This window comes from Blennius ocellaris (assembly GCF_963422515.1).
Source record: "Blennius ocellaris genome assembly, chromosome: 4".
Lineage (NCBI taxonomy): Eukaryota > Metazoa > Chordata > Actinopteri > Blenniiformes > Blenniidae > Blennius > Blennius ocellaris.
In genome coordinates, this window is record NC_137653.1 from 4,233,101 (window position 1) to 4,249,385 (window position 16,285).

The following is a 16,285-nucleotide window of genomic DNA, read 5'->3' on the forward strand; positions in this document are numbered from 1 at the left end:
TAAAATCACACGACGAGTCCCGGTGCCCACTTTGCACACCGTAGCAGAGAAAACATTTGCATTTTTTGGGTTATTAAAAAAAAAAACAACTCCCAAAATGAGTCCAGTTTCCCAGAAGCTTTTTGGTTCCTGACAACTAACAGTCATACGTGAATTCGATTAGTCATCTACCAATAAATATTAGTCAATGAAAGTGAGCTGAATGAGTTTTCGGGCCTCGGTGAAACGTCTCATCGAAGTTAAAACGTTGGCGTGAAAATCAACAAGACAAAGAAACAGACAGACTTGAATGAGGGAGGGGGGGGGTAAGATGAAGGTGAAGAGTTAAAGGGGGGGTGGGGAGTGTGTGTGCATGAGAGAAAAACAGTGTGTGTGTGTGTGTATGTGTGTGTGTGTGTGTGTGTGAGAGAGAGTTCAGTGGCCTTCTGCAGCGCGGCGTGTCTGAGATTTGGTCGGACTCTGATCTTGAGGTTTATTTAAGCTGAATTCCGTGGGCTCATCAGGACCGGGTTACAAAAATCCTCCTATAGAACTAGAAAGAATGTGCAGCGCATACAGTTCTGCATAAGGCACAAAGGCATGTCTTTAGAGGTGGGGTGGGGGTGTGTGTGTGTGTGTGTGTGTGTGTGTGTGTGTGGGGGGGGGGGGGGGGGGGGGGTGATTGGGGGGCATCAAAAGACAGGCAGAGGAGGGATTTCTTTAGAGGCTGGGGGGCAAAGAAGGTATTTTGGAGTTCCATTCAATGCCACGGAGAGCCGGGGAGGGCGTACAGTTTTGTGGTGGAGGGTGCACTTCCAGGAGATGTTAGACAGTTTAAAACAGTGCTGTTACACCCCCCCCCCCCCCCCCCCCCCCCCCACCCCACACACACACACACACTCCACCCCCTTTTGTGTTATTGCAAGTTCATTTACTCCAACATTACCTCCGAACCAAATGAGCCTTCATCAGGTGTATTTAAACTTTTAATACAAAGTCGTTGTGAGCAGATTAAAGCATTTATTTGGGGGTATTAGTTAATATTGAATAGCAAGCGTGGCATTAACAAAAATAAACTTGTCGTCAAAGGAGAAGTTATAAAAGTACTGCACATTAATAACAATTCAAGCACACAAGGGCCGTTGCTCGTGATCCTAATGTAGAGCAGCTCCACGTGGATTTCGTCTCAGTCTCACTTTTTATTACACATGCGATCAGCTGTTTAACAGGTTTTTATTTTGTGTGAATAGAAGAATTTATAAGTGTCTAAAGCAGATATATCAGTAAAACAAAAATACTCGATTATTCAAGTATTCTCTTTTCATGCGTCAAAGAGTCTGAATGAGCCTGGTTTCGTAATGTAATAGCAACACAACTCGAATAATAAATTCAGATTACACAGTTCGAAGATGCACTATAAGTTGTCCTTTGACGTAAAACAGACGTCTGCGGGGGGGGGGGAGAAGGCGCGTGTGCTCGGCCGAGTTAAAGTGGCCTTCGCTGGCCTGGAAAACAAAGATTCAATCATCCCCCCGTTTTGATGGCCCCGCGCGTTTTTCGCCTTCACGCCATCTCCATGACCTTCTTGATCCAGTCCACGTACGCCGACACCCGGATGAAGATGTTGGGCTGACCCGGGTGTCCACAGCGCCTCATGGGGATGATCACCCCCTCCAGCACCCAGCAGTCCCTGTTCTGGCACGCCAGCGGGCCGCCGTAGTCTCGCTGCAGACACACAGGAACAACAGTCTGGAGTCATTCTTTGTCTCTGTTATGACTGAGTGTCACCGCCGAGGTTGGAAACATCTTGCAGTCACGTCTTGTCCGGTCGTCTTCCATTATCCAAATGGGGAATGCGTTTGATTTATGGGGGGGGGGGGACTTGTAAATAACCATGCCGCGCCGAGCTTAAAGTGAGTCCCATCATCAAAACAATGTCCCTCACCAGCGTATCCAAAGCGTTAATTCACAACGCGTTAGGGCATCGTTCCCCCCGTCATTACATAGATAGTTTGAAGATTGTGGGCGATGCGTCATATTCTTAAGCGTGTCCAGCGTCCGTTTGTTCGATTAAGTAGCTCAGCTCAGCTCAGGGAGCAAAGGAAACCGCTGGTGGAGCCGGCGAGAACGACCCTGTCGTCATAAAATCCACAAAACGGACTCGCTGAGCGTGGCTCAAACGCAACTTTTACGTAACGCGCTGAAGTTTTCGTTCAGATGGGAGAAACGAACAAACAACCATCCTGTTATATTTGTTCCTTTTAGTAGGAAGACATTTTTTTTTTCTCCACCATTTCTGTGAAACACCGAAGAGTGTTCGGTAAATATCAAAGAAGAATTAAGAACAACCCTGGTTCATTAGAGCTGAGAGCCTCTCCAAGGTCTGTTGTCACACATCAAATAAAATACGCAAGACGTCCCCACGTTTGGCCGTCTTCACACCCACCTCACAAGCGCCCACGCCGCCCTGGAAGGAGTTTGTGCACATCTCGTTCTCACGCACGCGGCCTCTGAAGTATTTGTTGCACTCCTTGTTGCTCAGAACGGGGACGTGGGCGACATTGAGGACCGTCTCATCCCCGGTACCTTGGGGGAAAGAAGAAAAAAACAACAACAAAAAAAACGTAGGGAAGGAGAAATGAGTTTGCAGAGAATGTGTCCATAAGGGCACGATTTGAAGTGCACCATATCTTTTTGAAAAAAAAAAAAAAAAAGTGAAGCAGATTGTAGTTGGGACTGAATTCGGTGTGGAGGATTATACTTGCCTCGGGTCTCGCCCCATCCTGCGATCTCACAGAACGTCCCCTCAGCGACGATGTAGCGCTCGGGGGGGAGGCAGATCTGGGAGATGCGGTCATTAAACTGGGCAGGGCTACAAAAGAAGACGAGAGTCAGAAGGAAATCATTTGTGTGTGTGTGTGCGTGTGTGTTCATGTGTGTGTGTGTGTTTGGTAGCACTTAGTAGTACACACGATTCCAGTTGCAGCATAACCAGCTGAGACTCGGAGGGTCCGCACACGATCTTGGTGAGCGAGATGGTTTGAACACCCGGCTCTCCTTCTTGCGGGTCACGAAACAACGTTCCCATCCTGGCCGAGTACCCGGGCAGGTCCACGTAGCTGCGCACAACGAGCAGCGTCAACAGGAAAATATGGGTTTTCCCTTTGGTGCTTATTTTTTTTTATTTTTTTTTCGATCACAGAGTTCGAGTCCAGACCGGGACTCTATGTTCTCTTTGTTGAGTGTGCACTCCAGCTCCCTCTCCCACGGACAAATGACATTGATCATTTTAAATTGCTTGAAGGTGTGAGCCTGTGTGTGGATGGTTATCTTTTGTTTGCTCCAGCTTGGACTGTCAACATGTCCCGAGTGTACCCTGCCCTTCAGCCAATATTTGGAGGGGCAGATTCCACCCTGGGGGGGGGGGGGGGGGGGGGGACTGTGGCTCGGATAAAAGTTTGCATACAAGAAGATGAAGGCACAGATGTTTTGGTGGAAACACTTGCAACAGACTCAGGCCAAGGTTGTTGGTTTTTTAACAATCTTTTTAGGTTCAGTTTAATTCAAAATGATGCCCATCTATTTATTTCTTTATTTTTGTGAGCCCTGCTATCAAAACCCTGGTGTGCACCAAAAAACCCTCCCAAAAAACAAAAAAGCTAATCCAGAACTGTTCTTCTTCTTAATGCTATTTAGTCTATTTTTGTACATTTCTTCATCCTACTCATGAGCAATATATTAAAAACACCCCAATTATCAACTGAAGTTCCATGTTAATGATCTTTCAGTCGCAGTATAGAAATGACAGCATCCCAAAGCAGCGTAGAGACTCAGGTGCAACCGACTCTTCAAAAAAAATCAATAAATAGCATCATAAGAGGCTAAAGTTCAGAAGAGACTTTAAAGAGTGGGGTGGGCTTCGGGCCTCTCTGTGGGAGGTTTGCATGTTCTCCCTGTGGCTGTGTGGGTTATTTCCAGGAACTCTCAATCCCTCCCACAGCGAGAAGACACGCTGAGGTCATTCCTCCAAATGAATTCAATCTGGCCGATCTTGTTCTGGTTGTCTGACTGTCTGTGTTCGTCCTGTGATGGTGTCCCACCCCAGTGTCCCACCCCAGTGTCCCACCCCAGTCTCCTGGTGTCCCACTGCCCTTAAGGGGTGTGGAAGATGGATGAATGGGTGAATTATAAACATGCTCACTGACTTTATTGCTGATGGCTAAATGAGAAGTCCACTGAAAACATGAAAAAAAAACTAACAAAATCTACCTCTCGGCATCACCGAATAGCTCTAAATGAATCTAATCTTTTTATTCCATTTGTGTAAATTCCAATTGTTGACATTTTATTCTATATATCTGCAAATAGTTCCTGCCCAACAACATTTCTTTCTTTTCCTGGGCTACAAAATCTGAATTACTGCTATTTAGTATAGATTTAGTGTGACGTACAAACAGTGAAATCAATTTCCTAATAAAACTATTTGCAATAAAGACAAAAAAAAGAAGAAAAAAAGAAGCTTTTTCTGAACTTTCCAACCCCCAAGGCAGAGAGGACATTGCGAGCATTCACAGGCTGAAGCCATGCAGAAATAAAGAGCTCCTTTAAATGAATGAAACCTACCAGGAGGAGAAGCACTGCTTGGTGCTGATCACCCACCGGGGGTTAACCAGAGACCCTCCGCAGAAGTGGTTTCCTTTCCTGCGCGCACAAAGGGGTCAGAGGTCACGCGTGTGCTTTTCAATCGCTCGGCGGCCCGTCGGGACTCACCTGTCCCTGAGGCTGACGGTCCACGGCGAGTTCCCGGGAATCCCGTTCACGATACGCAGCCGCGTCCTCTGGACGCGATCGTCCCTCTTGCCACATTCACTAAACTCCACTTTTTCTGCGTCCACAAAAAAAAAAAAAAAAAAAAAAAAGAAAAACGGCGACACATTAGTAGACGGTAGAACCACAACCGGAGGTTCCTGGTTCTCATGCTCGTTCACAAACTAACCTACTGGTTCGGTTACGGGCACTTTCTGTCCAGCTGTTTGAAAACAACAACAACAACAACATGTGAATTGTTAAATCGTCCGTCACTGCACAGCCCATGAAACGACTTCGGGGGTTCATAAGACGAAGAGAAAGCGGAGAGCTGTACCACACTGTTTGATGGCACAGTAGTCAAACTCGGTTTTGGGGTCTGTGGTGTAGCACCAGGGTCCGTGCTGGTCTCCGTCCGGGTTGCGGCAGTAGTTCTCCGTCAGGTTGGCCTCGGGATGAGTCCTGGGGTTTATCCTGGCAGAGATGCGACCACTTCTATTACTCGTAACGTAACACATTACTACTTATAGCAAAGTGAGTTCCAAAGCTACTTCCCATGAAGATCTCCACAAAAAAACAAAAACTAACTTTGTTATTTATCACAAAAGCAATGAAGAAGTGTGAAGAATATCCCGATTATCCCGATATCTAAACATTTGTTTTCCTTTCCTTAAGTGGTGAGCTTACTTGGTCCGATGTGGCGTGTTAACGTTCCACATCTGGCAGGTGATGCCTTTGCGAGTTTTCCGGACAACGCCTCGATAATTTCTTCCGTTTTCATGGTAACAATCTAAGAGAAAAGAAAAGGAGAGAGCGGTTTTGAACTGATAAGTCATTAAAATCCTTCGTTCTCATGTAGTATTGAGGTACTTTAAGCCCAGTGTTCTTTCTTTTTGATAATCAAAGGGAAACACTGTTGGGCACATTCACTCAAACAAGGTACAATTAATAAAAACTTGCATGATTTTGTTTTGAATTTTGACTCCGAGTGTGAAAAAAGTATTTTCTGTGATGCTGATATCCAAATTGTCCCTTATAAATGCATTTAGATGAAACATTTGACATTAATGGGAATTTCTCCAGTCAAATGAAGGTGAACCGAATTCAATAATTCATATAAAAAGTCAATAAATTGATGCGACAGAACACAAACGTGTGGGCGTGTTGATGCCAAAATGAACATTGATCTAATAAATGTCAACATGTTAGGAGATGAAAATGGCTTGTTTGAGCCCGATATGTTACAACGACCCGGATTGTTCTAAAATATATTATAATATAATAAAACCCAAAATGTAATAATAACCGGTCAATAATGTAACAAGACTTTTAATATTACTTTATGATGCAGGCAAAATATTTCCCCCCTATTATTGTAATAAATTTATCACATCATAAAGTGACTCAATTGTTCATGGTTTGGACTTGAACTGCTTCAATTTGAAAAACACTGAAAGAATGAGCTCTAAAAGTTTGAACTATTTATTTATACGTAAATCTTTATATAGTTTTATGTATGACTGCTGTTACCCAAGTCATTTATAGTCTTTTGCTCTCTAAAAAAATTATTTCTCCAACCATCGGTACAAAAAAATGTATAACATTCAACATATTAAGATTACATTTAAATTCTTGTGAAATCTTTTTACATTATCGAGTTATTATATTTTGGGTTTTGCTACATTATATTCTACAACAATTCGGGTCGTTGTTACATATCGGGCTCAACATATTTTCCTGCTGCTTTAAAACAAACTGTACATGCATATAGTTAATGAAATTATTCATAAATGTCTGAAACAGGAAGCTGATTTTGTGAAAGTCAGCGGTGGAGGGTGCAAACAAAAGTGCCTTTCAATAGATTTCAGTTAGCGTTGGACCGGCAACACGAGCAGAAAGCATAAAAGGAATAAATAAATTAATAGGCGAATATCATTTGGTTTCATTAGTTTGTTTGACTGTTTGATTGCACGAGGCTGTCACATGGTCCTGCAGGCCTTCGCATCAGAAGCGAATCGCGAAGACCCACCCTCGGCTTCTATGTCGTCCGCACAGCGTTTGATCTGCAGGCAGAGAGCGGTCCTCATCTCCGGCACAGACGTGAAGCACCAGGGAGCCTCCGACCCGTCCGGGTTCCGACAGTAGTTCTCCTCCAGGCCCCTGGACGAACCGATCATCATCATCATCATCATCATTTAAATCACGTGGCCGCTGCCACATCGCGAAGCCGTAACAGAAGTCACGCGGAGGCGAGCGCCGCCTCTTCACGCGACACGTGAATCAAGGAGCTGCAGATAATGGGACGCCGGCACCGTGAATGATCACCGCCGCACAAACGAGTTTAAAATTCATTTCGCATCCACATCCCAGAGTGACCCGCTCCTCGACGTGGCGGTAACGACCATCCATCATCCGCCGTCAACTGTCAGCACGGAATATAAAGATCGGTAGCAATTTTGGCCGGGGTGACAATCCGCCATTAATATTCAAAGCAGGCAAACAGAAACACCTTCCGATAAGCAACAAGTGCCTTTCCGTCCGTCTCTTTTCCCCCCTGCGGCGCTCGGCAGACTCACTTGCACTCGTATGTGTTTGGGTAGAAGGGGTGCTCGTGAGGAAACTGGGCGTCCCACCGCTGGCAGGGGATGCCCGACGTGGTCTCGTTGACTTTGCCGCGGTAGTCTTCCCCGCGGCTACGGAAGCAGTTGGTGGTGAAGCTGGAGCGCTGTCGTTTCTCCACGCGCACTTCAGCTAAATGAGACGAAGAAGGTGGAAAAGACTTAAAAGTGTCCAGCTTCAAACCACACACATATTTTTTGGGACTGCCCCTTCATCAAACAATACTGGACAGACAATTCATGGAACACTGCAGGAAATTCTTAACTGTACATTTGCTTTTGAAATGAAAATTATGTTGTTTGGATGTGTCAAAAAAGATAAGTGTTTGCTTAGTGCCTTGCTGGTAGCAAGCAAAACATCTATAACTAAGAAATGGTTATCCTTGGACATACCAACTTTGACATTATGGTGGGAAACCACATTGGAAATCTATAGGATGGAAGAGTTGACAGCTTTGGTGAATGATAAACATGGTTGGTTTGACGCATGTTGGGGTAAGTGGGCGACACACACCAATGCAAAAAGGCCCAATTACAGACTCTAAATGTAGACTATAGTTAGTCTTTCTTTTTCTCTCTCTCATCTTTATTGTTGATATCTTTTCTTTAATTGAGAATTAATTGTTATCTACTGGTCACTCCCTGTTCTACAATGTTCTGTAAGTTTTATTGTGTCAAAATATAAAAACTCATAAATAAAGAAGAAAAAAAAAGAAAAAAAGAAAGTGTCCTGCTTCTAATTCCAGTGTTTTCAACCTGGAGTCTGTTAAATCAAATATGAACCGTGACTATGATATGTTGTGATTTGAACCTGATGGGCGTCGACCTCGCGATTCCCTCCACACCTCCAGCACGACTGAACTTGATCGTAGTGATAATATTACTTATGGAAAGGGGCAGCGATGGGTTTTAGATTACAGTTGTGAGCTGATGAATGGGAGGTTGAGGTTTGAATCCCGCAGCCCCAGAATCACCAGGGTGAGGGTCGTGTGAGGTCGGAAGTAAACCCTGCAAGCCGACACCCACCGTCTCATCCGAAAGACGATCTTAATAATACTAGATTAAAGTAGGTCTTTGTCACTGCCTCACTTCACTGGTCAATAACTGTGTTGGGGTTTCATTTGGGTGAGTAGGGGGGTTTATATATTGTTCTTTTTGTTATTAGATTTGTGATTGTGTTTAGCAATTCGGTCAATTCGTTAAAAAAAGAAAAAAAAAGTCACAATTGGTTTTTTTTAAAAGGCCCATTTTGGAAAAGTACAGCCAATTGGACTTTGTGAGCTGTCTGTGGTATAACCTGCTTATACTCGGCTGGGACTGGACATTACATCTTTAATTACTCTTATGTTAGTTATTTAGGTCATTTTAGGTCATAAAAACTATTAAAAAAAATTTGTTTTAGACGGACATAGAAATCTGAGATAATTATATGAAGCAGATAATTGCATTTAGGTTAATGAGTTAAATACCTGGTTGGAATAGATAAAGCAGGTACATCTTAATGCAGTCAGGCTAAAAATAATATTAGGTGATTATTATGAAGTTTTAAAGGTGAAATTCACTGTGCCACAAGATGGTGCTGTTTAATAGGTTTAATTTTACCCTGTTGATATGAGAGGAAATGCTCATATTCACAAGGTAATGTCCAGCACAACTCATGAAATTATGCATTAAAATTAAAAAAAAAAAAAAGCTTCTTTACAATCTGTCTTACCATCAAAAGTAATATCAGTTGGAATAAGAGTTTAAATCAGACGTAAAACACATTCGACAATGTCAGATATCTATCTTTCATCAGTCTGCATTTTATTTATAATGTAAAAATGGCCCATTAAAATATGGCAAAGCACCTCTTGTCTGTTCTAATGAAGCCATCCTACATTGAATCCAGCAGAAACTTAATAGAAGTAAGCTGTGTAAAGAAAACAAATTAAAGAAAAACATTTTAATTAACCTTTAATGAACCTGAAGCCCGGTGAGACGACGGCGGACTCAAATCGCCGACCAACATCTGCACACTTCAGACACACCGACTCTTAAATCAAAGAAAATCACTGGGGCCGAGTCTGAAGCGTCGCACGTTCCGGAAGGCAATTTGCGCAAACACCATAAAAGTGATTTTTCTAGATTTAATTACAGCCATTTAATGAGACTCACTAATTCAACGGTGTCTCTGGACACCGCTGGAATCAGCCCGGTTCAGCTCACATTATTCTCAGTTTGGCCGAAGGGAACCAAGGACAAAAAAAAAAAAAAAAAAAAATCGGCGGGAAAGAAACAAGAAGGTCGGAGCCAATAAACTGATGCGGCGATATAAAAGATTACAGCAACCTCAAGCCTGCAATTATTAGTTTAATCGCTGTGTAATCTTTCAGGTAGGTTCTAAATGAAATGATTAATTTTGCTCACGATTAAAAACCTTCCGCTCGCTTAAACTAACCAAAAGTCCGAGAGGCGACCCTCATTTGTTTAACCCTTAGATGCACACATGGGGTCAAAAATGACCCCACAGGTTGTTAATTCTTCAACATCTTTAAAATGAAAAGTTGTAATATATTCATATTCCAGGTATTCCTCATAAAACATGTTTGTGACAGGAGGCCATTTGCATTTTTATTTATTTTTTCATAAATTTGAAGAAATTGCAGTTTTTGTATCACGACCCCACTCTTCCACAAGTGGGGTCAGAGTAACACATTTGATCACTAATTTCATCACACATCATAATCTGTCAATGAAAAATAAGTTCATAAATGGAGATAATACTTTCATGTACGTTACTGAGTAAAACTGACCTCCAGGGTGGTGAGACTGATGACATCACATGTTTAAGTGGGACAGTCAGAGTTGCTAAGCATTAAGTTTCCATAGGAACTGCTTGTGGAGTCATGCTTGTCATGATACAAAAACTGCAATTTCTTCAAATTAATGGAAAAATAACAAAAAAATGCAAATGGCCTCATGTCACAAACATGTTTTCTGAGGAATACCGAGAATATGAAAATATTGCAGCTCTTTGTGTTAAAGATTTTGAAGAGTAACAACCCAGTGTATTGCCAAAACGCATTGATTTGAATTGGGGTCACTTTTGACTGGGAGGTTGTGCATGCAAGGGTTAAGCGCATCATGGCGGCACGTGACAAACGTCAGTTCTTACTGCATTTGCTGATCTCGCAGTTTTCCCGCTCCACGTCGGGGTCCGTGGTGTAGCACCAAGGCACGGGGGAGGCGTCGGGGTTACGGCAGTAGTTATCGTCCAAACTCTTGTCGGGATACCTGAAGACGCACACGCCGTTTGTTTCCCCCGTCAGTTTGGGTCGATCGTAAACACGTCAGGGTTCTTGATTGGGTGAAAAACACACTTCTCTGGCTGGTAGATGTGCTGGTGGGGATACTGCTGGTCCCATCGCTGACACTCCCGCCCGTTCACCGTGAGGTCGACCTGCCCCCGGTAGTCCTCGCCGTTACAGGTGATGCACACCTCTGAGAGGGAAACGCAGCAGCACACGCACGGAAAGTCATCATCCTGTCATTTCCATAATAATGAACAAAACAAAAACGAATAATGGGAGGAGTGGAGGCTGCAATTTACTGATAATTACAACCTTCTCTTAAAGTGACCATCTTATTGTCAGTGTGTGTGTGTGTATAAAGTTGACTGAAAAACAAGTATATCAAAACAAGAAGTAATGTTTTGGGACAAGAAAAAAAACTATAAAAGTACAGACGTGTTAGAATTTTCTTCAATCAGAGAGCTTACATCAATACCCGACTGTTTATCGTGTGTATTTCTCTGAAGAAGCGTTTCAGGACATGACTTGTTGATGTAACACCACAGGCCCTTGTGTACTTCTGCAGCGCGGCGACGTGTGGAAATGCTGGAGACGCACCGTCTTTGCACTGAGGGATATTGCAGCTCTCGTAGCGCCTCTCGGGGTCGGTGGTGTAGCACCACGGACCGATGCGATCCCCGTCTGGATTCCTGCAGTAGCTCAGCTCCAGGCCGTTAGTGCCGGTGGGCGTCCACCTGGAAACACGCGGTCGAACTGTCGGTCCTTTGCAGTTGAAGTTGTGTCAATTTAAGGATCGGATTTCAAGACTAATGGGGTTTATGGCTTTAAATCAAAATCTAATTCAAAATGAGTGTAAATAATAAATAGGAATAAGTGTAAATAATTACGAGTGTTTTGACTTTAGCCAGTGTTTTTGAGTGACGTTTCTCTGGGTCTCAGAAACGAGGAAACCGAAGGGAGAATTCCACAAAATAACGAGCCGAGGAAAAGGAAATGAGATGAAGAATTGAGGAAGTTTGACCGTCACTGCCTCGGCATTGATCATTTTACTCTGGGAATTTTTAAAAAGTGTCACCAGAAGAGAGGTGAAATAATAAAAGTTATAAGTACATTTGACAGAATCCCTTTTCAAATCTGGGATCAACATGGCAGTACGTGTAAGCTGTTAGAATTATCGCTGTTGTGCTTGCTTGTGAATCCATTTTATACATGTGAGATTCCACAAAAAACATAAACAAAACTTTTCAACATTTATCCACTGGATGCAATCAGGAGCACGACAACTGATGCGACTCAACACTGCCACCCAATGGACAACAGAGGCAATACTTGAACTTTACATGGTGCTCCTTTAAAACAAGCGGAACACTGCAGGCTGGCGGTAGATTTTTGAGACTTCAAAAAAAAAAAGTTATCAGAAGCAGAAATAGCACACGTTTCAAAAATCCTTTTGGGCTGCCGGTGAAATACTTTGTCAGTGTCATTTGAATTTTGTATTCCTGGCCGTGTGACAGGAGGATTGACTGCAGTGTAAAGTCTGCTGTTCTTATTGTACTCGTGGGGCAAAAATGGTGAATTTTACCGACTGTACATCTGAAATAACGAGCTTGACGCGGACGATGAGCGTCTCCCTGTTCCTTGTTCCAGGGGCGTTTTGTGTGAAGTCTGACTTTTAGCCAGCGACAGTTCATCAACCGACCGACTCGGCTCGTCCAGGTTGACCATGAAATGCCGGCTCGTTATGAGCGAGAGAGTCTAAAGTCCCACGCTGTTTAATGTTCGCACTCAAAAAGAGCTCGTATAAAGACTCTTGCCCTAAAAGTCACGGTTTAATTTCCTTTTAATGCCGAAGGTCACACAAAGATCACAAGGCTTCTTAAATAATTAAACCGCCTTGTGAACCGGGTGATGGGAGGGAGGGACTCACCTGTGGTCGTGAGGAAACTTGGACCACCACTGCTGGCAGGTGAGTCCACTGCTCGTGGTGGAGACCTTCCCCCGGTAGTCTTCCCCTTTATCCACAATGCACTTCCTGACGTAGACTGCATGGAAAACAGACGGCGTACGCGAACAGGCCACAGAGATGGAGCGATTACAGAAATGTCCTACTCAATTATTATGAACATTTCATAGCTTAAATTCAACTAAATCAAAAGTATTAGCGATGTTAAAACTACTTATCAAAATAGGTCAAAGGATTACATACTTTTGGCATAATTGACCTACTTTGCCATTAATTTGCATTCTATTGGATTTACCTATATAAAATATCAACATTTAATATTGCATACAAACAATAAGCTGCACAACTTTACATTACAGATAATGAGTTTGGTAAACAAATGTCGATGTGAAACAGTAATTCAAGGAATAGAAATTGTAAAAACAAAACAAAAACACTTCTTGTTTGTCATATTAAAAAGTTTAGATGACAATGGTTCTATTGCATTGCTGATATTTGAAGTGTTTTATATTGTTGCCTTAACTCTTACTGGTTTAGTACTTTGAGATTTACTAACGTAAAGTGCAATAAAATTGAAATACATTATAAAAAACAACAATAACAATAATAATTATTCATATTTTTGGCACACTTACTGATTTATAGTTTTAAAAGTATGACGATTACACATACATACTCCTCAGTTATCATTAAACCTACATAAAGAATACCATCCTACAACCCGTGTACATTTTTGTATCCTTCAATATTTTTCTTTATACATTTAATTGTTGTGACTTTCTATCAACTATTTGCAGAAAGCAGCTGACACAAGTTCATACAATCTGAAAACCTGCTCAGGGGAATTGGGAAAAAAAAAAAAAAAATCCCCCAAAATATTTATTCCGATTCCCGACGTGAGATTATTCTTACCCTTCTTCTCGTAGAAGTCACAGTTCACGTTTCTCTTCACCTCTGCGTTGCCGCCGTCGAGCACCCAGGGCAGGTGTTTGCAGGTGACCGTCGGACGCGTCTCGAAGTTGAAAGCTCTGGGTTTTGGGGGAAATAGTTTCACGACGGAGCATCTTATATTTACGGACACAAACGTAAACCTGTGAGTGTATTGATCCACAGGCTTTGACGTTATTTTGAGAGGAACGTTATTTTATTTTCATGGCTGATTCTGTGACAGAGCAGGGTGCGAACGTTTCTCCTTTCTGGAGGCACGTTATTAATTATGTTGAAGATTTGTTTTCAGTCTGTGGTTGTAGTTCAGGAAAAAAAAGAAAAAAGAAAAGAAAAAGGAAAGTTTGTTTCCTTGTCTGGGCACAGGATTTACTTTCACCTTCCAAGATTGCTCAATAAATGTTTCTGTCAACAATCTTTCATCACAGTCTTGGCAACTACACGGCTCATTACAACACACAGAGATGATGACACAGGCGGTAAGAATAATAGCGATCCCAAATGAAACGTCTCAATATTTCTGTGCCATATTTTAGTTCGACATCTGATCTGTAAACACTTATTTTCTATTTAACAAGATTGAAAAAGTTGCAGCAGTAACCCGTAATCAATAGTCAAAATACAAAAGCAAGTCAGATGTTAACTGGACATTACAGTTGGAATGTACACTGTGGAAAGGTGCAAGTTAAAACATGTTTTCATGCAGATCTAATTGTTTTCACCTGTTACAACAAACAAATCTCCTTTTTTTTTTCTTTAAAGCTTCTGTGCAAATTTTGTGACTCTTCTGTCACCGGTGATTAAATCCTGCCAGACTATGAATAGACACACGCCAAATAACGGATTTATACCTCAACTCAAAGTGCTCTGTCGTTCACATTCTTTCATCGTTTTTGCACACAAACAGCTTCAAACCTGCTCACTTCACAAAGTCATTAATGAGCGTATTTTGAAGATGTTTTGCAGCTTAAAAGATTATGAGTAAGACATGTCCTCACCACTTGGCAACCCGCTGGGATCTTTATATTTTTGTAGTCAAACAAGATGATCACCAAGTAAATCCTCTTTTTTTTTTTTTTTTAAAAAGACGAGGATTTACTCAAATCAGGTGTGGTTTAACTTGAGGCCCGGGAGAGTTTTGGCTTGTATACCTGCAGTCCAGAGACTGAGAGCAGCGGGTTGCACAGTCCTCCAGGTTCACGCCCAGCAACGTCTGCATTCGAGCTGAGTTCCAGGCGGTGGGAACCAGCTCGCGGCCCTCCGAGCGCTGGAAGTCATTCAGGGGGCTGCGGTACCCTGATAATGTGAAACACAAACCACAAACACAACATGTGCACTGCAAGGGGGGGGGGATAAAGCGCGTATCTTTCTGTGACATTCGGTGGCAGTTGAGCAGGAGCTGGTGGTACCAACTGCAGTATGTTTGGGCACAAGGCTGCACACGTGTGACCTTTGGACCTACACTGTTGCTGCTGGTTCGACCGATGAGGAAAAAAAAACCCCCCAAAAACTTTGAACATTTAAACATCTGGAAATAGAGTGAGTCATATACCTGCACTTCTATAGTACACAAACATTTCTGGATCTGGAAAGGTAGTTTCATATTTCCATCTGGGATTAATAAAGTATATCTATCGTATTGGATCGTATTATCCTAAAGTAACAAATCTGCTTATATAATAAATAAAACAAATGATTGTGTACTTTTATATAAGTTCAGTCAACAAAATAAAGTCATCTCTTTAGATGGGAATTCAGTTTGGCAGGTTAACTTAGTTTAATTGCAATTGTACAACTTGTTTAAATCTATTAAACTCGTCACAATATTTTGCCAGTTCTCTGTTTAACACAACACAAAGAATATAATAGCCATGAACTTATTTGGCAACATTTCTTAGCCAGGAGTGTTCCCAAGTGATTTCCATTGAGCTGTTTTGTTTTTTAATTCCGTTTTAAATTCATCATCTTGTGATCGTTTTAGTGCAGGACATTGTTCTCTAATTACGCCTCTTATCTGCTGCCAGAATACTGACACAATCACAATAGATCTAACAACAGTTCAGAAACTTTAAATGAACTTTTTTTTTATTGAAAATGATATTAATAAAATCATCCTTACCAGTTACCACTCCGACTGTCAAGAGAAAGCAGTGCAGAGCGAGTTTCATTCTTTTAAAGGAAAAAAAAAAACGACACTTGATGGAAATCAAGCAGATATCTGCTCTCAAGTTGTTTCCTCAGTTCACAAGTCGACCTGAAAGGCAGCAAGAAATAGTAATAATAAAAAAATCAATAAATAAAAAAAGTAAAAATCCCCTTTAAATCACACACACAAGAAGAAGGCAGGATGTCAGTAATCTGCTGGGGGAAACACAGAAAGCAGAAATTCCCGAGAAATACACCTCCCACGTTCACAGACGGACACTGAGCCCCTGATCAAACTCCCTAAAAAAACACAACCGATCAATATCCGCATCAATCATTGACGGACTCGCACGCACTTTTGTCCCGTTTGTCAGAGATCTGCTCGAGCGCACAGTTCACCGCAATTAAAACCCGATTTAAAAAACAACAACCCCAAAACAAACTAACTAACTAACGGAATCTGTTTCTGACTCTCAAAACAAGCAGTTCTCCTCTCCTACGCTAGACGTCACTAGAATAATTTGTGGAGTGTTTTT

The 16,285-nt window shown here is 42.2% G+C and overlaps 1 protein-coding gene across 2 annotated transcripts; it reads right to left on the reverse strand.

Annotated features, from left to right (window-relative positions):
• Positions 1 to 981: 981 nt before the first annotated feature.
• mst1 (macrophage stimulating 1) lies at positions 982 to 16,220 on the reverse strand. Of its 2 annotated transcripts, none has more exons than XM_080494587.1 (19): positions 16,106 to 16,220; positions 15,724 to 15,773; positions 14,756 to 14,900; positions 13,572 to 13,687; positions 12,624 to 12,738; positions 11,294 to 11,430; positions 10,766 to 10,886; positions 10,561 to 10,679; positions 7,362 to 7,536; positions 6,815 to 6,945; positions 5,473 to 5,575; positions 5,123 to 5,259; positions 4,976 to 5,008; positions 4,750 to 4,864; positions 4,603 to 4,680; positions 2,952 to 3,098; positions 2,745 to 2,851; positions 2,426 to 2,565; positions 982 to 1,704 (listed from the first exon to the last, which is right to left on the reverse strand). In XM_080494587.1, exons 2-19 carry the CDS (start codon positions 15,770 to 15,772, stop codon positions 1,543 to 1,545), a joined length of 2,130 nt encoding a protein of 709 aa, XP_080350713.1. In that variant the 5' UTR covers position 15,773; positions 16,106 to 16,220; the 3' UTR covers positions 982 to 1,542. The 2 variants fall into 2 exon arrangements, with proteins under 2 accessions (XP_080350713.1, XP_080350712.1); XM_080494586.1 differs by having other exon boundaries at positions 15,724 to 15,858.
• Between the last annotated feature and the right edge of the window lie 65 nt (positions 16,221 to 16,285).